The sequence below is a fragment of the Pararge aegeria genome, chromosome 14 (assembly GCF_905163445.1).
Source record: "Pararge aegeria chromosome 14, ilParAegt1.1, whole genome shotgun sequence".
Lineage (NCBI taxonomy): Eukaryota > Metazoa > Arthropoda > Insecta > Lepidoptera > Nymphalidae > Pararge > Pararge aegeria.
In genome coordinates, this window is record NC_053193.1 from 8,211,175 (window position 1) to 8,237,617 (window position 26,443).

Consider the following 26,443-nt stretch of genomic DNA (forward strand, 5'->3'; position numbering starts at 1 on the left):
TTAGACATTTAGACATTTAGCCTCCCGGACTTTTTTTTAAGTAATAATGATTACTTTAAACATCTCCATCGATTCATACATACATACTCACAAACTTTCGCATTTATAATACAAGTAAGATGGTACGCATGCATTTGATCGTTGTCCCGTATGCCTTGCGACTCGCTGTTATCTGTGAAGGTTTATGTCCTTTATCTCCGACAATATTTATCAGATCTTCATTAAAATTACACAACACATGTTTGATAGTATACACTTTCAAATAAAAAAAGAATTATTTAAATCGGTTCAAATTTAACTGAGCTATAAAGTAAAATTTGTAAAAATTTTCATCTCATTTCCCGGGAGAAGCTTATTGTTTACCGGGATAAAAAGTAGCCTATATGTTGACCCGGAATATCAGCTACCCCTATACCAAATTTTATTTAAATCCGTTCAGTAGATTTCACGTGATGCCCGGACAGACAGACAAAAATTAAATAATAATCTGTTTTGGACTAAGTATCGATTATAAAGCATCCCCGGGTCAAAATTTTCAAAATATTTTAAATGTACAGAAATCTTCCAGTTTTATTATAAGTATCGATTAGGTGGTGATTCGTTAATTTTTTAAGACGAGATTTAAGAGTGAAATTTGAAGTACGTCATTAATAACGGCCATCAATTGGCTAGTATGACACAGATGATACCATTAGAGAAGTAGACGTAGAAACGGCTGGTAGATTCTGTCCTTAGGGACTAAGCTCAACTCAACTCTCCTACTCAATAATTACAAATATCTCAACCGTTCTGGTAGTTCCAAAATATATACTAAACTATAGTATTAAGTACATATATAAAAGATAGCGACGTAACTTTTATATCTGCTATTAATATATGTTCTTGCTAAGGAACTGTGCTGAATTCCGGGATAAAAGTATCATATATCCTACCTCGTTATATGAACTAAAAGTATGCCAAGTTTCGTTTGAATTCATTCGATACAGACAGAGAAAAATGGAAATAATTACAGTTTTTGCTCCTGTATCAAGTGCAAAGTATCGCAATAGAATCTCAATGTAATTCCTTCGGCACTACGCAAGTGACATTTATTTTCTTACAACGCACATAACCGTAAGTGAGAGGTGCGTGTCCGGAATTCGAACTTGCGAATTACTTACGTAAGGAAAAGGTTTGAACAATCAGGCTATGACCTTGGCTAAAGCCTTTTTGGTGTATTGTAATTAATCCGCAATTATATAATTTCACTATAAGTTTTTTGATGCCAACTACATCAAAAAATATTTGACAACATGACCAGACTTCCTAAATCCACTAAAAAGCAAAATATTATATTTTCTGCAACATTTTGAAGTGGGTACCAAGTAAAATGTAGTAAGAAAAGTATATATAATATAATTTACTACATTTTACTTCATCAATATTATATAGATGCCTATAATATTTGAAGAGTTCCCTCAATTTCTCCTCCAATAAAACTTTACCAAATTAAAAAGGGTCCACCTCTGAGGTGTAACGTACCAAACAAAAAAAAGAATTATCAAAAAAATCGGAGTAATTGAGTACCATATATAAAAAAACATTGGATATTTGAGAACCTCCTCCTATTTTTTAAGTCGGTTGAAAATAAGAATTTTGGTATTTTAATTTAATTCTTTTTCAATTTCATGAAAAACCTAAATTAATTAGTATTTATTTAATTTTAATTATTTTATCTCAACTCATCAAACATCATTTTTGTCTGTGATTTTTCTCGTGTCAATAATCTGTGACTCTGAGAATAAAATGTCAATTTACTTGTTTGTGGTAAAAACTATTACCAACAGATAGTTATTTACTGCCTACTGGTAACTGGTCTGTGCCTACAGGTACTATATAGTTCTTGTAGTACCTACCTTTCTAGTTTCTTCCTTCTTGTAACTAGTTCTTTTTGGGATTGTGTTCTAAATGTTAATATTTACGATGGAATTGGTTTCAATACTAAGTGTTTCTATTATAGTAATGATATCTTTAAGAGCGTTATACCTTATTTACAATATTTTTAGAGGATATTACATGCTAAATAGTGAAAATAATAGTCTGAAAACTATTTACTGTATTGGATCGGGTGGACACACAACAGAATTGTTAAGATTTACGTCTCATTTGGACCCCGAAAAGTATCAGCCGCGGTTATACATCATGGCTATCAATGATACGAGTAGCGAAGTAAAAGTACATGAACAAGAACGCGAATCAACTGGTTATAAAATTTATAGAATCCCCAGAAGTCGGAACGTCAAACAATCATACATTTCGTCAGTATTTACAACACTCTATGCTACTATCTGTACTGTACCAATAATTTGTAAATTTAAACCAGACATAATTTTTTGCAATGGTCCTGGTACTTGTATACCTATTTGTTTGGTTGCATTCCTGCTCAGATGCATTTTTGTACTGGATTGCAGAATAGTTTTTATAGAAAGCTTTTGCAGAGTAAGAACACTATCATTATCTGGTAAAATATTACAGTGGTTTGCAGATGTATTTGTTATTCAATGGCCTCAGTTAACAAATGTTTGTTTTAGAGGTAAATACTTTGGAAGGCTAACCTAATTCTGTAAAAAAACAATGTATCAAAAAGTAATGTTTTATTTGAGGTAATAGGGAAATGGGGAAACAATAACTTATCTATATGCTGATGTTTCAATTGCGAGTTACTTAACAGAGGGCTAGATTTGGTGCTTGAATAATGTTGAAAGGGAATTTATCACATTTATTTCTGTCTAACAAATAAAAATCTGCCCTTTTTACTTTTAAATAGACTAAGCATAACATATATATTAACTTTAAAGTAGGTATACAAAAGAAATACCAAATTACAGTATTCAATACATGTTAAATAAAATATCCAAAAAAATAGTAAATAAAACACTACTTTAATAATTACAAAGCCTCTTACACTTTTATGTTTTTGTTATATTTTAACAATTATTAATCCTTAGCCATTGTAATGATGACTGATTTTAATATCTGCAGCAATTTGTATATGTTTGCAATACAATGAAGACTTTCAAACTATCGAATTAATCAATAGTTTTGTGGATTAAAATATAAAAAGAAATATTATAACATTCATTGCAGTCATCTGGCTGCAGATTATATAAATGTAAAAGACCCTGATAAAATATAAAACTAGTCCATTTGTATACTATAAAAAGAAATCACAATTCAAAAGGTTTTTATTTTAATATAGTTAAAATCATCTACTTTGAAGTAATATATCAACTCAGATCAACATTATATACAATAAATGTAATGTTTTCTTATAAATTGCCAACAATGTAAAGTGTAAATGCTTCAGTCTTTACAATAATTATTAAGTGCATATTCCGATCACCTTAAGTTAATAATAAAATGGTACAACTAACTATACCTTTTTAATGTATTTCAAAGGCATGTTTGCATATTAAGATAGCAAAAGCTATGAGTTTTTACTCAAAAATTCTTAATCTAATTATTTATGTAATTTTTAATAACTTAAATATTTGATTTGTTTCCTTTAGTGAGTGTAACAAAAACTGATATTACGATTATTTTAGAAGACCTGTCACTGGTGGTTTTCTCATAACATAAATAAGTACATACCTATTAGAGGACTATCTTATTATTTTGCACACATAGGAACCTATATATACAGCTTGAAATGTTGCATTAAGAGCTTATGAAAACAATGACTGTTTACAAATGCATATCATCTTGTGCAGGAATAAGACAAACTTCTACACACTACTAGCTTATAATAATAATAAAATGCATTTAAGACTTTACACTAGGTATAACTTACTAACAAAATAAAAGGACACATTTAAATAAATTGATGCCAAGGCACTGATTTTCAGAAAATTCTATATTTAGAAAAGTTAGCTGTTTTATGATGGTAAATGAAATGTCCAAAATGAGACCTAACTACTACTTACCATCTTGTGAAATGAATTAAATACTTCCATAATTATTTGATACTATTATGTACCACACTGTATAAAATCTTAATTTGCATTCTGTACCTATAATGAGAAAATATATTCGAAAAGTGAGCTCTAAAATAAACTAAATAACTTATTATTTGTGCATTAAACACACTTAAGAGACACACTGACAAAACTCAGTCAAAAGAGTTAATTCACAAGTACAACTTAACCTACATTGGTGCTGGTTGGACACAAAACTTTCAACAAAATGAACTAGTCAAAATTACTGCTATTCTTTTCACACTATTTCCTAAAGAAAAAAATAACAACATTTTAGACTAAATAGAGGTTAACGGAGAGATATTTATTGTAAATAAACTTCAGCATTATTAACAGATCCAATTGTCCTTCTTTGTCTATCCTAACATAATAGGTTCTTAAGTAATTTTTTTTATTTTTGATGACCACAGCTTAGTCAAGTTGTTTTAGTTTACAGTTTTATATACAGCCCAATGAGCACCATTACCTTGCTATTTTAAATTAATTACACCATTAACAATATTGCCAACAAGCCAATAGTTTAGGCACATATGAGAATACTAGAAAAATGTTGACTATGCATTCAAAAATATAAGTACAAAGGGAAGAATTAAGATTCACTCATACAGCAAATGCTGTAGCTAATTATATTTTCATGGTTTACTAACATCATGGTTAGAATTTGTCTGCTCGCTAGTTTCTTCTTTAGGACTATTGATACTCTTATTTTCTAAATTATATTTTCCATCATCAATGAGGTACATCGCTTCATCATATGTTGGGGGTGGAGGCTCTGAACTGGACGGTTGAGGTTTTGCAGAAGTACTTGAAATGAGTGCATCATATGAAGGGGGTAATGTAGCACTGGATGCTGTCCGTGGCACTTGGCCACTGTATGATTGTTCAGCTTGAACACTGGCCATATCCTGTAAAAAAATAAAGAATATACGGTTGATGTTAGTTCTGTAATTCACATTTAATTGTGAAATTATTTGTAACTCTTATTTACCCCTATGAAATGGGGTTTGAAAACTCTGATAATAAAGAGGAGCTTGGCTTATAGGTTTTGATGCCAGCTATTACTTAGCTATGAACAGTGATCTGAACAGATATCCTATTTAATTTAAGGCAATAAAAGTTCTTCAAAGGAAAAACCACCAAATACCATTTAACATTTATTAAGATACTATATACTGGTAGAGTCACTACAAACATACATACTTGATGTTTCAAAAGTGCTTATAAAGTAGGCCTACTTGAAATAAATGAATTTGAATTTAAACTACAATATGGGTGCAAAATCCTGCAAAATAGGGGTTGAACCAATTTTATGTATATGGTCCTTGAAACCCTAACTTTTATTGAAAGTGTGTGTTTGGGTTATTCTACCATTAAAATAATAAAGATATCAGATTAGATTATTTCAAAATCACAGATACACAACAATATTAATTATTTGTATAGACAAATTGAAATAGCAGGAAACAGGAAAGAAAATAGATAAATCATAAATAAGGTGTGATTCAGTCATTGGCAAGTCCACTTTTGTAAAACTACCTAATTAAATATGTGTAAAACTACTGGTTATTTCTGCTGGTACTTTACATATGTTGTGTTCAAGGTTCTGACATAGGAACTGTTTCATTAAATGATGTAAGTATTTAGGGTCTAAGATCAGGTATTAGATCAGAAATAAATGAGAGATAATATACTTATTAAAGTAAGACATGTTATACAGTGAAACTGTTTTAGAGATAACTAATGAAGTTATTGATTAATTGTAATGACTTAGATCATGCTTTAAGTAATGATGATCTTTGAATATCAATCATTATATTTGCCTAAATAATTTTAGTAGTTAAAGTTAGCTGAAGTGAATTTGTATTTGAGTGAAGGTTATCTTAGATATACTTAACTAAAGCATCCCTGGAAGATAGTAAATACCTAAGTAAATTTTCTATACAAGTCATTTGTTTGACAGCGTTATTAAATAGATACTTACCCTTATAATCGCTCGTTGATGAAGAAGCATCTGTATAACACTTTTCCTTCGTAAATATAACATACTCTTTACGGCCACCATCATTCCAGAACATATAAATATAGGGCCCACGAGCCACATGTGGCCTAAATTACTCAAAATGTAACCATCGGCATCACCCAGTGCCAAAACGGTAATAACGGTTCCGACGGAAAATAAGACCATGGATAGCACAAAATACGAATAGCTCGTGCAATCACATCGGCCAAATCTTTGATCTTCATCCAAGTCAAAATCACGATGCCGTAGACGATGTAAACGTTGTCGAATGAAAGAACTATCGAAAACCGTAGCCATTTTTTAATGTACGCAATTTACAAAGACGTAATAATTAAGTACTTTATTTTCACAATGTAAACATAGTTGGGGAACGAACTAAATAATTGTTTGTAAAAACTTTTTTGCAGGTGATAGCAATAGCACAAATAACTTTTTTATTTTTTTAACTTTCTTCACGGATCTGGATTCTAGCTCTTTTAATGCTACGGCAGCTCCACCTGAACGTAGCGTTGCATCAGCACCCATGTCTAAATGGTAGCGATAACTCAGGCGATGGAAATTGAAAACCATCCTCATAAGAAAAAAACAGAAGCTTCTTTCATTAATGTAACCACCGATCTAACGCATTATTTTTTTTTAATTGATTTGAATGTGACTGAGTGTATTTTTTCCTGAGATGCCCGAACCCAGATCAGTCTTATTTCTCAGTATGCAATCTGTGGTTAGCTCTATGTCTAATAAATTTGAAATTTGAGAAGTGTCAGTTTAGTCAATTGTCATTAGATTGTCAGGATCTGTCTAATTCAGGAGAAACAAAATGATGACGCAAAATGTTTTACTGATAATTTGTTAATAATTTTATACGCAAATTGCAATGTGTCAGTAATTTAAACAATTAAATATCTTCTAGTGATAATAAAGTGCTGCATATATTAACAGATTAATATTTTTTTGAAAATAAGTTACGATTAATCATGCTTCGAGTTTTACTACTGCTTTGTTTGATATTTATTTTTAGAGGTAAGATGTTGTCAAAACTCCATAAATTAAGTATAAACACTATTTATGAGATACATTGTTATCACTAATACACTCTAAGGGACAAAATAAGATAAAAAATCACTGAAAACATAAATAAAACAATAAACTGTTTGGCTCAAAGATTCACGCCTATTTAGTTTGTTTATTTTTCAAAATGTTCTTATATACTTATAAACATCCTCTCGAGTATGCAATTTCCGAACTTGTTGTTTGAAAAAAAAACCCTTCCAAATTCTTGTTGTTTAGAATATATCATCTGTGTGTCATTATTAATTTATCTTTGTGTTCACTTACTATTATATCTAAAATGGATTTTCATATTACAATGATTTTTATGATGAATAAAGCTTAGATAAAATGGCACAAAACATTGAAGGCTTTTAGTGGAAATCCATGCTACAAAATGAATTTTATTAGCTATTTGATATGACTAGTCCACAAGACAAATGGTATTACTTTTGATACAACACATAGCCTCTTAAATACATACCTTTTGCACATTTCTAGGAGACTTTACCATCAATAATGATTTTTTTTTATTGTTCTTTTAAAATACAATGCACATTTTTGCATTAGTTTCACTTGTCTATAACAAAACTGCAAACAGTGGATGTTAAATCTTTTTTCTAATAATTCAACACCTATTTGTTTATAAAAAGTGTTTATCTAGTTATAAAAAGATACTTTTGTATTATAGATCCCATACAACATATTAGGCTGATATATAAGTTGTGGAAACTTTTTTTGTTAAGGTACATGCTTGTTTTCCTGGAAAAGCTAGTAAATAAATACATAAATTCATGTTTTTATTAGTGATTACCAATAACAGGGTTAACAGGAACCTATTATGTAAAAGTTCAATTATACTAATGATGATATTGATTTTTATGAGATATGATAAAAGTAGTTTTAATGTTAATAGGTGGTCTTTGATTATAGCAGTTGCTGGTCTAAAATTGGCAGTCACAAATAATGGCCCAGCAGTGCGGGGATCCAATGTAACAATTACAGCTACTGTCATTGGATATAGTGGAGAGGGCTTGAAGTTTGAGTATTGGGATAATGCTGAGCCACATCACCAAGCTGAGGTATGGTTTTAATTGATTTTGCAAGGTAATCCAGGGTTTTATATTAACATCTACACAAATATGTAATATTCTAAACTAATATTAATTTTTTAGTATTTGATATGTTTTCTTGTAGCATTTACAACAAAAATTGGGCGATTTGAGAGGTTTTGTTGGTAAAATAACCATGTTTTAAACTGTTTCTGAGCCTAAGCCCACCTTGGTAGTCATGACAACCTTTTCTTTTCGTACTCCTTAAATGTTCTTCTAACTATCTCACATTGGTATAGGTGTTACTTGCTGGTGTTAACTTCAGAACTTTTTGTAAAGTGTCAGATTGTTAATGGACAACAAACCGCAGTCTAATTAAAGGAGTTTTTTATTAATGCTGCCTTGAATGCTATTTGTACATTTAAAAGGATGTAAGATGGTGCAAGGTGGATTGGTCAGTCCTGTTTATAGTTCATTGAACCTAAAGTATTATGCAGGTAGTTAGTGAACTTTACAAAGTGAAAGTTTTTCAAAGTGAATGTTACATCAAAGTAGACAACCACTGTAGTGCAGCAATGTGTACTGCAGCTATTTTAATGTGGCTTAGTTTAAGTTTTTTAATTTCCAATTTCTAAATGCAAGGCAATTACGTAAGGTTGTTTATGGATTTTAATATACACGATTGGTGATGGATTATTGTAGGCAAAATCTTTATGTATTAAACATCCTTTCCTCAAAGGTTAGAGGAGTGGTTTACAAACAAAATTTATGTTACTTTTTCGAAGGAAGAAGAGGTTGCTATGCTGATAAAGCCACCAAATAGTACCCTATATAAACTACTTCTTTGTATTATTGCTGTAAAAAAAATTATTATGGTGTACAGTAAAAATGTGTTTAATTATTCATTCATTCATGCACAGATGCATGTATAAATGTGATGTCTCTTGTCTTGTTATTACAATAATATTAAGGGCTGTAAATATTTGCTTAAAAAAAATGTTAGTAAAATTTGTAATCATTTCACTAAATTGAGCATTAGTGGTCCTTCATAAACCCCTTTTCAATTGTCCATGTATAAACTGCCATAATTAAGGCTTATCATGATGTTACATTGCTATCTAATGAAAACTGTCATTGAAAAAAAAACCTTACCTTGATTAATATAAAGTTGTGCTCAAAATAGTTATCTTAATGTTGTATCAGAACAACAATTTAACATGAACAGAGTATAGGAAAGCTATGTTCAGGAAATGAATGCTGTGATAATTATAATTGTAACTAAAATTGCATTGATTATTTCCATATTTCCTGCATATTTATCAATTTTTGCCCACACAACATTTTTGCGTTGGTAATTATAACAATGCAAATGGTGCCAACTCTGTTGTACACAGTGTGTCTCCAGTGCAAAGAGATAAATAATACTGTTTTTACAAATGTCATTTTAGTTTTAATTTAAAGGTTTTGTTTAATAACAGAATTGGCACCAATCTTACCATCATTTATATGATGTGTGCCCAGTTTATTTTAAAATTGACACTTTCATTGCACGTTTCCTATAAAATAGATCTAAAATAAAATTCTGTTATTTTATTTTTATGCTGCGGAAATGAACATAGCCCCTAACACAAGCTACACTTACTTTGGGGCTAGATGGCGATGTGTGTATTGTAGTAGTAAAATGTTTATTAATTTATTAACTTCTGTTTCTCCAAAACCTTGCGAAATAATCTGGTTCTTCTACAGATCTTCTAGTAGATATAAGTATGTTATTTTTATCACACTACAAGCGCTTGCTCTGACCTGAATCATCAAAAAATAATCAAAAATTTTAAATACTCAGTTTTTTTTTTTTTACAGTTTTATGAAACTTCAAACACATCACAATGGACAGTGGAGTACCCTAAAGATTTGTATGAAGCTCGAGAGTACACTGTTAGAGTGAACCTTTTGAAGGGTTTTTATGGCATATGGTATTTGGTCACCACATCAAGTACTACCTTCGAATTAACAGGTAATAACTTTGTAATGACCATTTCACATTTGTCCAATTTACTTTCTTATAGTAGTTACCTGTTTGGTTACTATCAAACTTTGAATTAAAAATTACGTTTTCCATAAATGCAACCATGGTTTTATTATCTCTTAAACTTTTACAGCGATTAAACAACTGTTGCGCTATACAAAATTACAATAAACGGAAAAACATGTTCCACTTGAAATTAAAAAAAGAATGAGAAAATACTTTAATGTTTGCGTTTTTGAATTCTTATTTAAAATTGAACACAGTTAAACAGGTTCTGTGAATCGATAAAATAATTAAATATGTAAATAGCACAACTGTGTGCAATTGAGTTTAAAATTAGCTCTTATTTAGAAAAATTGTTTATAATTATTTAATGTTACTCATATAACTAAACACGATTGTGTTTTTGTTGCTAATTAGTTATGGTGATGTTGTATTTTTTACAGATTCACTAAATGGACATTTAGTGCTTAACCAAAACAACTTGGATAGGCCGAACAACTTCATAGCTGTCAACAAACCCGTGCATCATTACGTAAAATTACCGGAAAATGAGATGGATTTTCTGAAACAAAACGCTTCAATAATAATTACATATTGGTTCATTGATTGCATGTACATCGACCAAACAACCGATTTTGCTTTGAACTACACTTATCAAGATGTTATGACTGACCATTATATAGATGCGCTTGTTGTTGCAAACAACGAACCGCTTCCACCAATCACGACAACAACGACAACCACAACCACTACAACAACAACAACAACAACGACGTCAACGACGACTTCGACGACAACAACTTCAACAACACCTAAACCGACAACTTCGGTCCCAACAACAACATCCCCAAAAGATAATGTGACAACCAATGCACCACATAGTGTAGCAAAAAGGGCAGCTTCTAATGAAACCTTGAAGAAAAATAATGCAATCAAGGATTTTATATGCCACAACTCGAGTATAGTGCCCATCGGAGATAGCTACACATATGGCCATTATCAACAAACTGTTAGCGTCAGAGGTAATTTGATTAGTGCTTTTTATCTTCTAATAGTAATATAGATGCGTTTAATTCACGCACAAATCATGAATGCGATTCATAATTTGTGCGTGAATTAAACTGTATTTTCGATTGTCTTTAGAATAAAGAGTGTTTGAACTGACACCACTTTCCCCGTGGTCTTTTTAAATGCATCTTTATGCCCAAGGTTACAGGAAATCTACGTTTCGATATCCCCAAACGAGCGTTCATTGAGATTTCTAGTCCTTATTTGGGTTTTGTAGAGTACCTCCCCTGTTCAAGGATTTTTAATTGGCATCATGATATATCGTCGGTATATTTGATCGACCTCTATACCAGCAATAAACTTCAGAGCCTCGTTAAGAAGGAAAGTTATACACTTGTTTGTACATGTGCTAACAGTCCGTTAAGTGCTCTAACGCACCGTTAAAGCAAAAAATCTGTTGTTGGTGAAGTCGGTTATTATCTAATAAATGATAAGGGGATTTATTTCTATGCAAATTATAAATTAAAAATACCTTGCTAATAAAAATAACTATAATTAACCTTAACGCCACTTTACTAAGTCAGCGAAATGCCGATATTCTACACAAGTTATTGTGTTGATTCTCTTCCTTAAAATAGGTATTGGCGGGCTCAAAATTCTTAACTTGCCAGAGCGTCGACGCTGTTTACTGTCATTACGTTTTTAGATTCTTCAAACAGTTGTATCAATATTTATTTTTAATTTGTATGCTTATTCATTGACAGTAGATGCATCTGCGTCATGCTTCGTTTATTTTTTCATTCTTATAAAATTCATTGGTCATAGTTATAAACTTATTTACTCTTTGGTTCAACGACCCAAACCAAACTGAAAGCAATTAAAGTAAAATTGACAAATGTTTCGATTTGCGAATGTTTACATCCCCCATTATTTTTTCTTATTGATCTAGGATAGAAAGTTGTGCAAATTTAAGAAGGAAAATAATAAACAATCTATTCCGAAATCTACAGATAATTATAGATTTAAATGAGTAGTGCTATTCTTTTCCTACTCTTCCCTGTGGAAAAGGAAGGCACTATTACATCTTCCACCTGATATAATATATGATAGTTATAATCGGCCAGACTCCTAAGTTATCGTCTGACTGTATTTTTTTTAATACTCTCTATTTGTAAACCATTAAAAAGTTAGTGAGTTAAGGAAAGGATAGAAACAAAGATGGAAGTATACAAAAGGCAATATTGAAGGTGGTAAATGAATCAAATACTAATATGGAGTATATTAGTATTTGATTCATTCATTCATTCTGGAGAATCTGTACGGTGCAATTTATAATTGTTTCAATCTTTATACTCCAAACCAAACAGGTCTACCGCAATCATTGAATTAAGAACTAGAAGAATTCTGCCATTATTGTAGGCAGTATATTGTGTTCAAAAATAGAAAAAAAGGCCCCGCGCACGTCTCGCTTTACACCCGCGGAATGTTGCTAGTTCACAAATTTTTACAGGTTTCCATTTTCTGGTGAACAGCCTCCCAAAATGCCAACCTCACCTGCACGTGGTGCAGCCTGCCGTCTAACCGACGAGGCTCTGGTGATCGACAAGTGGCGGTATAACCACTTCAAATTGGCTAGACTGAATAAATGGCACAGACCGGTGTCGGGCAGCAGAAACGCCGGTGCGATCAGTCTAGCCCTGCGATGATCAACCCGCCTGCCCAGCGTGGTCATTACCGGGCAAATCTTTCTATAGATGGAGAATATACACAATGACTGAGGTGATGTGATGATGGTACAACATATAAATCATTGTTTCAGAACCCATATCATCACTCAACATAACAGGTCTAAACTGGCTTCAGCACGGGGACCTACTAAAACTGCTGGTTAAATACACCGGATCGCCGCCTTTCGACTATTGCACACTCTATATACCAGGGCAATATAACGTGACAGGAAACGAGACTTGCACAGTGAAAACCACAACCGAGACCAATGTGATCCCCTTGGTACACTACTTCTCTGACAGCGACCAACACACTGTGGTCGTTGTTATAGAGAATGTCATTGGAAAGACCGTATCGAGGGCCACTATCAACATTTACAAAGGTATTTTTATTTTCTATTTGTAATATAAACTTCAACTTGACGCGAGACGTGATTTGAGATGGGTACTCTATTCTTATGGTTACGTATTTCTCACATTGTCCCATTATAAAAAACTGTTTAAACCTATCTTCATCATCATCGCAACATCTCATGACCGTTCGACTACAGGGCACCGGTGAACTTCCAAAATGAGAAGGGTTACGGCCGTAGTCCACCACGCCGGCTAAATGCGGATAGGTTGATTTTATACGCCTTAGAATAGAATAGAATAGAATAGAATATAATTTTATTTTATTGAACCTTGAAGAACATTGTGGAAAACTCTCAGGCATGTAGGGTTCCTCACGATGTTTTCCTTCACCGTTAAAGCAAGTGATATTTAATTGCTTAAAACTTACATAAATTTAAGGGATAGATGTCGGGGTTCTAACTCAGCCCACCGAAAGTTAATCAGAAGCCCTGACCACTAGGCTTTCATCGTTTCTAGTAATTATCAAACAGAATTAATACTTAGCTTTAACTCATAGCAATTCCCAACTGAGCTTCGCAATCGTTCTAGGTTTTTCGAAACTAATCCTACCATGCAGAAGTTTTCCTACTATCCAAAATTATGAGCAATTGCTCATTTTCTTTTTCGGTTACTCTCTTTAAAATCTACCTTCCAAACCGTTGGTATAGCCACCACAAACAGAAAGACTTTCAGTAATGTTTATATAAGGTGTAACTGAAATAAATGAATATTGAAGTTGAGGTGTATGAGTTTAAATAACTTTTTGAATGTCCTTCAGCATCCGTCCATGCGCAACTGTCAGTCATCGTAGTGCCCGTGGCGTTTTGCCTGGTCGCCGTCATCTTGGTGGTGTTCGGCATCGCCTACTATCAGCACCGCTCTAGGTACGTTCGGCTGTACTAAAATAATATTAAAATAAAAAATAATTGAGCCATTAAAAAGGGACCTCGATCATCACCTATTATTAACCCATTTCAAACCATTAACCCAAACACCAATTATTAACCCATTACCGGCCCGTGCGTGGGTCTCCTCTCAGAATGACAACGGCCGAGGCAATAGTCCACCAAAATGGCCAAGTGTTGATTGGCCTTACCACGCCCTTGAAAACATTATGAAGAGCATTCCGGTTTTCTGACGATGTTTTTGAAAGTGTTATTTAATTGCTTAAGTAAAAGTTAGTGTGCGTGCTGGGGATCAAATACGGGGACCCCGAAAGGGAGGCCGAGTGTTAACCACTAGGCTAAGTAAGATATGTATAAATAAACAAATTTAATCACGACAATACACACATCACCTAGCCCCAAAGTAACCGTAGCTTGTGTTATGGGTACTAAGTGAAAAATCCATGAATAATATACATAAATACTTAAAATCATTTATAATATACAGATAAACACCCAGACTCTGAAATACATTCTTGTTCATCATACAAATCATTTTCCAGCTGTGAGAATCGAATCCATAGCATAGGATACAGAAAGAAGGGTCGACTGTCAAATCATCAATCATGGTTTTCATTCAGGCCTTTTTAAGTTTTTCCAAAAATATACCTTTTCCAACCCTGTAAAAGATAATTGAATTATTGAATTACACCTATTGTTTGTTAGCTCAAATCTTTTATATACTTAACTGTTTAATTTAGTTAATTTAGTGACTGTGTCTTGTTTACTTGCCTGCACACCCTTTACAAAAGCGAGATCGGCGACCATTTTAAATTGTGGTTGGAAAAGAGCAATTTGCTGAGTTCCTTGCCCGCTCTTCTCGGTAGAATCTGCCTTCCGAACCCGACCGACTGACTTGATGTTTCAAAAGTGCTTATAAACTAGGCATACTTGAAAAAAAATTAAGAATTAGAAAGTCGTGGTATTTGGATCATTCCTGCCGTGACAAGCCATGGAGCAATACCGACTCGACCGGTAACATTTTTCTAATGTTGGCCGGCTCAATTCTGGGTTGTAACTATTTATTGTCTGTCTTTATGACTATAAACATCCAAACACATTCCATTTCAAGTTTCTATTGAGTTTTGGGGATATTTTATAACCAATAATCTTACTGACTAAATTTATCCAATTTCAAACTAGGTTCCGTGATTCTGCTTATATTGACCAGGTGGTCAATATAAGCAAAATCACGGAACCTTACCTCACGGAGGATTTAATAAGTTTGTACTGACTCTTGCGAGGCTTTCTATACCTTCGTATTATTATTTTGGTTAGTTATTTATTGCCCTTATTAGAGTACGTATTGATCTTGTTTGAATTGCACACCTCATAACGCGAAGCCGTGGGTTGTAATGCTTTACTCTTTATGAATTCTAATTGAATTCTGTGATCTTGAAATGCCTCTTTTAAAAACTTATTGCATTTATATTTTATGCTATATTCATAGTTTAATTATTTATTATCATATTGATATTTAAAAATTCATATCTAAATTAATATATTGTTTATTTTACCCGATGTTGATTATCCTTGTTTTCTATTTTTCCTTATTAAGTTTCCTTATTATTCATTTATTTTTAAAACAATGATTCACACAGGAGATGAGTCTGTAAGGCGAGAAATTTTTACTATTCGAGGTAATGAAAATTATTTCACTGAAGAAATTGAATTAAGAAAGTGACAGTATTCGAATTCTTGGTCCCTTCCTTATCGAAGTTGAAAATATATTGTTTTTTGTTTGCCAGTGTTTACCAGTCAGTATTATCCTGCAGTGCAGTATCCAGTATCATATAAAGTGTTATTTAAGTCGCTATAACGTGTATTATTAATAAGAACCACCATATTATAGACTCGATTCCTGAGCCGCGTATAAAAAATACTTTTTAAGATTAGAATGAAGTTATTTAACGCTATATGCGATTTTAAAAATCAATATTTCCTGTTTATAGTTTAAGTTTTCGCCGCTACCAAAAAAAGTCCCATCCCAAGTAAAGGCCGCCGCATCCGTGGACAAAGTGTTGCTGGACCCACTAAGGTTACCACGCAAAGCAAATGTTTCAATGCGAAAGCATTGAAACACATACAAAACATGCTGCACAAGACCTCTGTAGTGTGGAAGTCTCTCCAAGAGAAAGGGACTTGTAGGGTCAACCAGTTTATGGCTATCGGGTGGGATAATTTGTTCCTCGAATGATTAGGTCAATTATTTATTAGTTGGACGTTATGCACGCAAACTGTCCAATCCACAATAAATCCCATTTTGGTCATACACGTTTAGTTTTTCGTTAAAATCATATATTTAAGGAGGAAAATGAATGCACAGATATTATGAAATGAAACATTTTTGCTAAAACGATGCATGGTGTCAAAAATGGTACACTATTCATTTCATTGCTATTTTCTGTGTCTCGTTGCAACGTGACATGTTTAGTCGGGCTTTGATTTATGTTCAAGTTTGTTCACAGATATACAGTGGAAGTAGCAGACTTCGATTTTGGACAACAACTTCACTTGGATTATAAAACATTCACTGAACGCCTTAGAGATAGTTTTCGGAACGCGTTAAACTTTAGACATCGCGATGACACCGAACCCCTGACGTCGGATACTAGATACGACTCTATGACATAAGAAACGCATAATTTAACACCCACAAATTTGAAGCAGTGGGCTTGTAATCAAATATTCAATTTCATTTGACTTAACACGCGTGATGGGCTTTGACGTCAAGTGGTATGTTGAATGAAAAAATGTCCATTTAAAGTATCCTATGAATTTACAATTTATAATTGTCGCACGAAAACGTTTGCCATTGGGAATATTGACAAACATCTTAAAACCGCGCAGAAGTACTACTTTATTTGAATGAGTGGTTATGTACAAATGTTAGGTATGCTGGTATTTACATAAAGTATTGAATTAGGTACTAATTCGGCTCTACACAAATTAAATAATGAACTAAATTGACAGGAGTTCAAAGTGATTTCTGCGAAAAATGATTTCAAAACATTTTGACGTTTGAAACTTTTCTTGAATATTAATTTTTAAGAGTTTCCGGCGACCTAAACATCCAGTATCCAGCAAAACCTATAGTTTATTATAAAAGTTAACATTTTACGGCTAATCTTAATTTACATTCCGGTTTAGTTATACTAGAATTTTCGAAGGAATATTCTCATTGGCTGACATGTTCGTGCAAGTGGTATTTAAGGGACAAATAAAACGCAGCCTTTGCGTTAATTGCTAAGTATTATTTCACTAAACAATTCCATTATTCATATATGCCCAGTTTGTAAGTGCATACGTAAAAAGGTTATATTGCACCGCCATTCTATAAACGTCACATTGGTATGTTTATTTTTAAATGTAATCTTATTTCTTGGCTTTTAAAGGAACATTTGAATAAAAATTTTGTGGCATGATTTTTTTAAAAGAATTTATTAACCATATTGGGTACAATTCATTTGGTATTTGTAAAAAAAAAATGGAATTTTGGTTGTACTCCAATCTCACACTTAAATTTTGACAGCCCCAAAAAATTAGTGCTGTTCTCTTGCACACTTGCCAATTTAGTTATGAGATTTGGTTACAACTGGTAGGACAATGAATTTAACAAAAAAAGATGAACCAAAGTTCTTTTTTCAAAATTCTTTCGAGCGTTCTTGGACTTGCTTATAATATGCACAAAACATACAAATGTTTTATTGAAAGCGATGTTTTTTTTCCATGTGAATATGTATAGCACATAATGTAATGAAATCATTCCAATACTACCTTATGCTCTTTGAAAACTATGCGATTGGTAATAATTAAGCAATTGATTAAATCTACAAAAATATTTTGTGAGCGATAAGCGAGACAGATTTTCTTTTAATTCGACTTTAAGGTGACCAAATTCCTCTATCTTTAATAGTTTAAGCTAACTGATCGCAAAACATTAGTAAATGTCCACAACCGGTGTACTGTAGGTCCTACCTACCCCTAGCAACAAGCGTAGTTTACAAATTAGAATTTTATTTACCCATTTTGGTTAATGCATACAAAATATTAAAGAATATATTAACCTGATTAGTTTTCTATAATGTTATTATTTTATAATCCATTTATTATGAGCAAGTTTATAAACATTATTATTTGCCGTGCCAATATCGATTACAGTAAGGTCACACTTGGTTTTAGTTAGAGCGTTTTGCTTTACCTATCTATTTGCCTCTCGCTCGCGCAAATATATGCAACCCTAGCATGAGGTTTTATCGTTATCGAAAACAGATTTCGAAGAAGCCTTCCTTTTTCTAAATACTTTGAACGGAATGTACGTCTGTAAAAATAGTTGTTTAGGTCCATTTTACTGTCTATCTATAATATAAAATCTTATTATAAATACTTTTTGATATTGCGCAAGAAAAAACCGGGGTTGAAAGTTATATTTGTGTTCGAATAATAACTACAAGTATACTTTAAAGTGATGTGCCAAATTCTGTTAGCGCCACATTGTATCGATTTTATTTTATTGGCGCGGCTTTTAATAGTATTACTTAGAGCAAATGAGAGCTATTGATATAAAAGAGATGTATATTATCATGTAGCAAGTAGTATGAAAAAGTTGTTTGGCCAAATTACAGTCATTTATGACAGTGCAAAAGTCGGTACTAAAGGTGGAGGCGCAAATTTTAAGCATAATCCGTAGGCAAGAGTTTTGATAGCGGAGCCAGTTTAATTAGCGTGTCTATGGTTGTCACCCAATATTATTCTTCTCAGGCATCGCTAAAAATAAGAATGTTGAACCACAGCCTACTGAAATGTGCGTGTCTAAATATTTGTTATCTATGATTTACCCACACATACACGGGATTTAAATTTGCGCCTCGTTTCCACATCATTGCGCACATATTTCAGAAGTCATTGTGAAAAGTCTAAAATTTTAGAAGGCCGACTTCTTTAATGTATTTATTGTTAAATTGAAAACATTATAATTAGAGTGTACGTACTTTTGTATCTGTCCCTGTAAATTAGGTACATATGGATATTATCCATGTGCTATTAAAACGCAGCTGTATTAAAGGTATTATGTACATAAGCTTTATTCTCGACTGACACTTGAAAGCAATATCAGGATCTCTGCAAACGTAGAAACTTCTTGTTACCGAGATGGATACACATTAACAATATAGGTAGTAAGTACTCAGTCGCCGTTTTGCTTCCAATTGTCACTACGCCGTGAGCCGTGTGGTACCAGAAAAGAATACAATTGTCACCTCTTCCCGCGGATGTCGTACGAGGCGACTAAGGCAATATAAATTAGACCATCTACTGCGATCACCAACCCGTCTGCACAGCATTACTAACGGGGATATGATTTTGTGAGATACTCATATTTGCCAACTAAGTTTAATTGAAAGGATTGTAAAGTGAGCTGTATTTTTATGCGACATAAAGCTGACATTTCAGTGCTTTAATTTAAATTAATGTGTGATGTGTTGTTTGTATCGTGGTCGCGAGGTCCACTCGGGTACTACTGGCACAAACATTTGAACGGTTTGTTTTATATAAAATTTCATTGCTTTAATTTCAGTCTGGTGAGCCACAAAAAGAAAAAATAAGGAATTTGATGAAAAAACGTTGATTCGAATTGAGTTTTATGATTTAACTAGCCTATTAGTAAATATTGTTTGCATGTCAAATTATCGATTTCATATCAATAATCCATAAAAATATAATGGAGTTGAAAGTAGCTCTGTCCCTAAACCACTGTACAAATTAGGATTAAACTTGGAAAGGAGATGAACCCTGAAGACTATAGGATATTTAGAGCCCTGAAAACAAAGAGGTTGCTGTGGATAAAAACAATCCGGAAAAAGACTTGGACGAAGTCGGAGGAAACAGCCACCAGCTGGCCGGTTGGTAACAAAACGTTTCTACGAGCAGTGCCTAATCGAAGCATTTCTTTATTTTCTTTATAAGATTATACTTTAGTTGTCATCCATATTATATATTTTCTCCTTTGAATGGCAAACAAAAGATATAGATTACTTTTTTAAATGAATAATTTAAAAATAATGTATAGAAAAATTTCGTATCCTGTCTGATCGTTGCGCCTAATAACTTGTGTGCACTCCCCATAAATATAACAAGATATTACTACATTTTAGGTCGTATCCCTTATAAACTTCTAGCCGTTGCTGTTCTCCAATTTTCTTCCACCTCCAAGCATGTTTGACGCAATTTTTGACTAATTGTTATTTATTGTGTATATGTATAAAATTGACTTGTAAAATCGTAGCTAGGGAGCTAGTGGCAAAAAATATGTTGATGTTTTGAAGATTGATGTGGCAAGCACGTTAATGATTATTCATTTGTTTTTTATAAACCATTAACAATACCGGTGTTTACAAATTCATGAATGCAGGATGTTGTAAGGACCTGTAAGAATCATTTGTGAAAAAAGTTTAGATACGAGAAAAATTATCTAGAACTTTTCATTGAAAGGAAAGAATCAGCAATTTTTTATCAAACTGTTGCAATGAACTCATTCAAGCTCTGGAAAGCTATAGTTTCCTATATTTTGTAAATAAAACCCTGTTTAAATCGTTGCTTATGCCTATTTGTAGTTAATGCCACACGAGTTTATGTGACCAGCTTTTTAGCTATCATTTAAAATGTATATTTTTTTATGTTTACGAAATGATATATAAATATTTCCACACGGATTATCTAAACATTTAACAAAGTGATCAGTCATGTTTTGTGATAATATAATAGTTTTAATTAATTAGATGTACTGTATTTATATCTTAGTTCTGGAATATAATTATTGGTAATCATTTTCTGTATATTAGAAGCAGAGAGTAAGTATATACAGACCGCAGGAATTTAACCATAAATCATAAAAATCCTGATTTAAAGGGTAATTAATGATTGAATTATTTTCAAAACTAAGCCAAATCTTTGTACAATATGTTTTTGTTTATGTATTACATGAAATCGAAGAAAACAACCCAAAAGATCAGGGGCAAATATTTGAACAATATGTTTTTGTCAATGCATCATTTAAAGATAAGAAATAAAATAAAACGTTTTTTTCATTACTATATTTCTAGTCTAATAAAGCCTTAATTCCACTTTTAATATATTGTAAAAATACGAAATCTATTATTATTATATTTGTAAATTGTTTTTAGAATGTAATTTTTTATTTTATAGATAACACGTGATATTTATATCAACAAAAACAACTAACCTTTGCTCCTGTTATCTCATAAAGCGAGTCTCTGTGCCTCTAAAGTACAGAATGTTTGTATAAATGGTAGTTATAATAAAGTGTTACTTGAAAAGTTGGTTTTAGTTCGTCTCTTATATTTTTCGTAAACCGCACTTCATACATGCACAAAAGCACTGTAGGATTTTTCCATTTTATTCACTCTGCTCATAACGAATTTTTTATTTAAGTAAGTTTGGGTTTCAATTTTTTTTATAGTAATAATTGACGGTCCAAGCAGATGGTCCATCTAATGGTAAGTGGAAAACAGAGCAACACTTCAAAGTGTCCGTCGGTGTCCGTGAACCTGAGGCGTAGTTGATAAGCCCCATGTGCCACACCGGCACCCACGCCTTTCAGACCGGAACACAGCATTAATAATAATAATAATAATGTTTATTTCCAAAAATCTTAAGTCTAAACAATATAGTAAAAACATTTCTTATTTTATAGGATGGGGCATCCATGAAATCTTAAAAAATTTAAGCAGCATTGCAACAATGCTGCTTGGCGGCAGAAATAAACATGGTGTACTACAAGTACTTTCCCGGACGAGCTCTGCTCTCTCAAAAAGCTCTACTACTACTACTAATAAATTATTAAAATATATTCTACTACTACTTTAAAGGTTATTACAAACTAACCAACCCTAGCACGTAACGTTTCATAGATTCTTGGGATTTCTTGGAGTCCTGATTGTATCAAAATGTTACGACCTTTGATGGAGCTCGCGCACTCACTCTTGATTTGAAGGAACCATCATAGATAGCGGAAAAGACGGAAGTCGTAACAGCATTCCGGATCTTTGAGCCGAGTTGAAACGAGTCGATGGGACGTCATCTACGTAACGGTGTAGACATTTTTGTTCGATGGCAGAAAGGTGAAGGTGGGGTCGAATCATTTGACCCTGCCGTATTGCTGAGCCGATGTGCAGGGCTAGTTTACTCTAGTCTAGTTTTTTTTTTATTCTACTACAAGTTAGCCCCTGTCTTGACTAAGATGGAGCGGGCTAACCTTTTAGGTAGTCATCCCTAATCGGTTTCTACGCGACATCGCACCGGAACACTAAATCGCTAAGCGGCACGTCTTTGTCGGCAGGGTTGTAACTAGCCACACCCAAAGCCTTCCACCAGACCAGAGAAAATTCAGAAATTATAAATTCCCAAATTGCTCCTGCCGGGTATCGAACCCCAGACCTCGTCCCTTGAGCACGTAAGTCGTCTAATTTGAGGTAGGAAAGCTACGGCCCAGTCACCAGGCGACGAGTAGGAACAACGCTGGGTTTTAGTGGGTATTCTGGCCGTTTTATGCCGGTGAGTCCCACATACCCCTCCGCGCATCCGAAGCTGCACTGTTTCCAGAGGGGATGCATAAACGCATTTCCCAGCGTTAAAAAAAAAAAAAAAAAAAAAAGGACAGCTACGGCCGTGGCGCTGTAAGTCGGAGGTCCCGTATCCATCGGGGTCAATTTGGACATCTTAGACTGAATCATCGCAATCACAATTTCGCAGCGCAGGTGTCCTAATGCCGAACCGACTTAAGAGCAGCATCACAGTGACAGCTCTCCTGCAGAAAGCCACTAAAACAATACCCAGAGATATATTTTTTTAAATTTTGCAGGTAATATATATAAATACAAGTAGCGGTAAAATTACTGCGGTATCGCTGCTACGGTTTCACGGCGTAGGTGTGCAAATCCTGTTATAAATGAGATAAGAGCAGCGTTACTTTAAAGTCATGCTCGCATCACTCAAGCAGAAAGCTTCTTCTGGGAGTGGTATGAATATGCTGTCACTTACTTACACTAGTTTTACTTTGTATCTCACATTATTTTAATCATGCAAGTTGTAGATACAAATAAATAAAAGTCATGGCGGTATTACAGCGGTTATTGCTACTACAATTTCGCCGCGCGGGTGTGCTAACGCTCTTAGAACCGACATAAGAGCAGCATTGTAGGTCACGCTCACAGCACTCGTGCAAAGAGCCTCTTCTCGGAGTGGTATGAATACTCTGTCACTGAATTACATACACAGAGATATTCTTTTTAATTATGCATGAAGTAGGCACGTGTTTCTTTATGTTTGTACTCGTGTTTATATCAGGTATTCGTAAGCAATTAAAACACGGATTCTTTCTGTAGGTGTTGTAGCATTCGAAAACAGTTTAAAATATTTTTAAATATCTATTTATAATATAAAAGTTTGCTAAGGAAGGTAGGTAAGTGTATAATTTGTAAGTAAGAATATATACCAGGAATTTTACTACCATCGCTTTAAGCTATAGGCAACGAACTGAGAACGGCTTTAAGCCATGGTAGTAGGTAGGTACAAAAGCCCCCTTAACTGAGTTGTAGGTATCTAAACCAAGAAACATCCTCTATTGTGGCAAATGCTGTATATATAAATATGTGCTAATAATTCGTAAAATATGTACCTACAAGTATAAAGTGAATACGCATTTATAGTATTAATTCATGCTACACCTTACTTTGATCCTCCGATCCCGTAATGTGCATTTCACAAAGAAAAATCTAAGTTCTTACTTACTCAGGTCATCGGAGAGACGGAAGTTAATATGTTTTTCTGTTATCTCTTCATGCCTAATCCCATTGTTTTAATATTATATTACTATCGGCTAAACCACTAAACGGATTTCAATGAAAATAAGCAAGAAAATAGATTGCGTCCTGGGAAGAATGTAGGATACTTTATAGTTTGGAAAAGGCGGTTTCCGTGGGGTTCAAAGAAACCCAAACAAACTCACGCAGTCTCGGAAAACTAGTCCAACAATATAAATAAACAAACCATTTGATTTTAGGTACCTAGAATTAACGGCCATATCGCTAAAATGCGGTATCTGCCAGTCAACCAAGCTGCAAAGGAAATTATGATCACTAAGTAGGTAGGACCTACTTGTAGTAAATTACAATTTTTTTTACACTTATGAAGAAAAAAATGACTTAATTATTCAATGCAATACCTACCTCCTGCCGCAGAAAATATCGTCTAGTCATTATTCTAGGAAATTTTGCATGTATGGAAGATCCTTATAACAGACAATTATTATTTGAAGGCCGATTGGCGCTGTGGGAAACGACCATGCTTTCAGAGTCTAAGGCTGCGGGTTCGATTCCCACAACTGGAAAATGTTTGCGTGATGAAAGTGAATGTTTTTCGGTGTCTGGGTGTTTGTCATAAGTGTTTCTGCATCAACACATTAACCGATTACCAGCTATACCGGATCTCATCCCACAATAAGTAGGGGTTAAGGCCGTAGTCCAAGACGCTGGCCCAGTGCGGATTTGTGGACGCCACACACCTTTGAGAATGTTTTGTAGAACTCTCAGGCATGCAGGTTTCCTCACGATGTTTTTCCCACGAAAGTAAAGTCAAGCTCCTACCCAATGCGCTATCACGGCTTATTTATGTATATTCATTCATCATATGTTCATTCATCATATTTATAAAAAAACAAAGATTGTGGGATTAAAAAAAAAGCAAAACACCTATTCATTCTATTTATTAAAAATGCCTTACACTTTGGTTTCCTAAAAAAAAATTAACTTTTATTAATGTACCTGCAAATAATTGTTTAATCCAGTAAAGGTTCGCCAGCAACTATCGAACTTTCGATTCCACAGTGATCTTCGCCGCGAATGATCTTAAAGAAGCCATTGTCACCCCAATCTGAGTTCCAAGAGTTTGCAATAAGCCAGTATTTATTACCATTTTCAATTCCCCATCCCATAATCTTAATTGCGTGACCGCCAAGTTCTTCGCCAGCAACGTGTTTGTAAACACCACTTTTGTAAGCCAGCAAATCGGCATACACTGTAAAAGCACCTTCGACAGGACCATTTTTGAATATTTCGGCCTTAATATGTGGTTCTCCACCTCTAATGTTGAAGACGTGTTTGCCGTATTTTTTATCTTGTTTGTAAGTGGACGGATAGCCTTTGCGGCATGTTCTATAGCATTTTGGCGTACCTGTGTCACCACTGCATGGCATTCTATTCCCAGGCACGTGATGCTCGCAGGGTGCTACTTCATAGGGTAAACAGCCTTGAGAAGAGTTGTAGCTTCCACCAGAAACTATTCCAAAATGTTTCCAGTACTCCCAAGCCAGTGTTGGCATCCCACCGTTGCATCCGAGGCCGCAAACTGGACAGCAACTTAGTAAATCTTCCGCGGAGAAATGGAAATGCTTCGTACCGTTTGAGTAGATACAGTACCGGTCCGTCATAGCTTCAACCGCTCCAAACGCCCAGCAACTACCGCAGCTTCCTTGATCGCGGATTTCGTTTAAAGTGGGACAATTCGGCCATTTGTCCCTAGGATCGAAGCTTTCCGGTAAACTATCTATTAGTTCTTGATCATGAAACACTGTCAGCAAGTTCAATAAGTCATTATCCGGTATGGCACCCATCATACTCTTTATGGACCGCAACGTCATGTATAACGGGAAATTTCTGCCCGCCTTCCATGTGGACTGTCGTGAGTTGATAATGTCTATGAAGGCATCGGAGAGCGGATTAAGTACTTCTGCTTTCGAGAATGCTAGTGAATAAACTAATACAACACACGCAGCACGGACAATATTCATTTTCACTTTTTTTCCTTCGAACCGGATATCAGACGCGCTGTTTAACCGAGCGATGCGCGTCGACTGAAGTATTGAAGTAATATCAAGTAGAGCAGTGCATGAGTACTGTGTATTGCTCATACGCCGAGTAATTGCGTCTGACCGGCGACCGCACGATACGAGGGGCAGGACAACGCCTGACCGCGCGTGTCGAAGGTTAATCACGCCAGTATCTAGAACAAAGAAAACAAACACAAATGTTGTGGATTTTACGGTCAGTAAACTGTCTTGCAAGAAATACATTATTAAGTAGAATCTTATATTTTGTTTCTGATAATAGATGTTTATAGTTAATATTTATAAGGATT

General features: G+C 33.9%; 4 protein-coding genes across 5 annotated transcripts; 2 read left to right on the top strand and 2 right to left on the bottom strand.

Annotated features, from left to right (window-relative positions):
• Window positions 1-1,857: 1,857 nt before the first annotated feature.
• LOC120629319 (UDP-N-acetylglucosamine transferase subunit ALG14 homolog) lies at window positions 1,858-3,150 on the top strand. The gene has a single exon (XM_039898231.1). The coding sequence runs from the start codon at window positions 1,948-1,950 to the stop codon at window positions 2,596-2,598; it is 651 nt and encodes a 216-aa protein (XP_039754165.1). The 5' UTR covers window positions 1,858-1,947; the 3' UTR covers window positions 2,599-3,150.
• Window positions 3,151-3,212: 62 nt separating this feature from the next.
• Window positions 3,213-6,473, bottom strand: LOC120629320. The gene is made up of 2 exons (XM_039898232.1): window positions 5,995-6,473; window positions 3,213-4,918 (listed from the first exon to the last, which is right to left on the bottom strand). Exons 1-2 carry the CDS (start codon window positions 6,328-6,330, stop codon window positions 4,646-4,648), a joined length of 609 nt encoding a protein of 202 aa, XP_039754166.1. The 5' UTR covers window positions 6,331-6,473; the 3' UTR covers window positions 3,213-4,645.
• Window positions 6,474-6,835: 362 nt separating this feature from the next.
• Window positions 6,836-18,291, top strand: LOC120629159. 2 transcript variants are annotated; one of them, XM_039897980.1, is made up of 7 exons: window positions 6,836-7,053; window positions 8,014-8,162; window positions 9,993-10,146; window positions 10,605-11,183; window positions 12,989-13,279; window positions 14,068-14,173; window positions 16,702-18,291. In XM_039897980.1, exons 1-7 carry the CDS (start codon window positions 7,008-7,010, stop codon window positions 16,865-16,867), a joined length of 1,491 nt encoding a protein of 496 aa, XP_039753914.1. In that variant the 5' UTR covers window positions 6,836-7,007; the 3' UTR covers window positions 16,868-18,291. The 2 variants fall into 2 exon arrangements, with proteins under 2 accessions (XP_039753914.1, XP_039753915.1); XM_039897981.1 differs by having other exon boundaries at window positions 8,017-8,162.
• Window positions 18,292-25,003: 6,712 nt separating this feature from the next.
• LOC120629358 (cathepsin B) lies at window positions 25,004-26,227 on the bottom strand. Its single transcript, XM_039898285.1, has one exon. The coding sequence runs from the start codon at window positions 26,214-26,216 to the stop codon at window positions 25,086-25,088; it is 1,131 nt and encodes a 376-aa protein (XP_039754219.1). The 5' UTR covers window positions 26,217-26,227; the 3' UTR covers window positions 25,004-25,085.
• Window positions 26,228-26,443: the final 216 nt, after the last annotated feature.

Coding starts and splice junctions, on each gene's coding strand:
- LOC120629358 (XM_039898285.1), bottom strand. CDS start 26,216: ATGAGCAATACACAGTACTCATGCACTGCTCTACTTGATATTACTTCA.
- LOC120629159 (XM_039897980.1), top strand. CDS start 7,008: ATGCTTCGAGTTTTACTACTGCTTTGTTTGATATTTATTTTTAGAG. Junction 7,054..8,013: donor TTTGATATTTATTTTTAGAG/GTAAGATGTTGT, acceptor CTTTGATTATAG/CAGTTGCTGGTCTAAAATTG. Junction 10,147..10,604: donor TACTACCTTCGAATTAACAG/GTAATAACTTTG, acceptor TATTTTTTACAG/ATTCACTAAATGGACATTTA.
- LOC120629319 (XM_039898231.1), top strand. CDS start 1,948: ATGTTAATATTTACGATGGAATTGGTTTCAATACTAAGTGTTTCTATT.
- LOC120629320 (XM_039898232.1), bottom strand. CDS start 6,330: ATGGCTACGGTTTTCGATAGTTCTTTCATTCGACAACGTTTACATCGT. Junction 4,919..5,994: donor ATCAACGAGCGATTATAAGG/GTAAGTATCTAT, acceptor ATTTTTTTACAG/GATATGGCCAGTGTTCAAGC.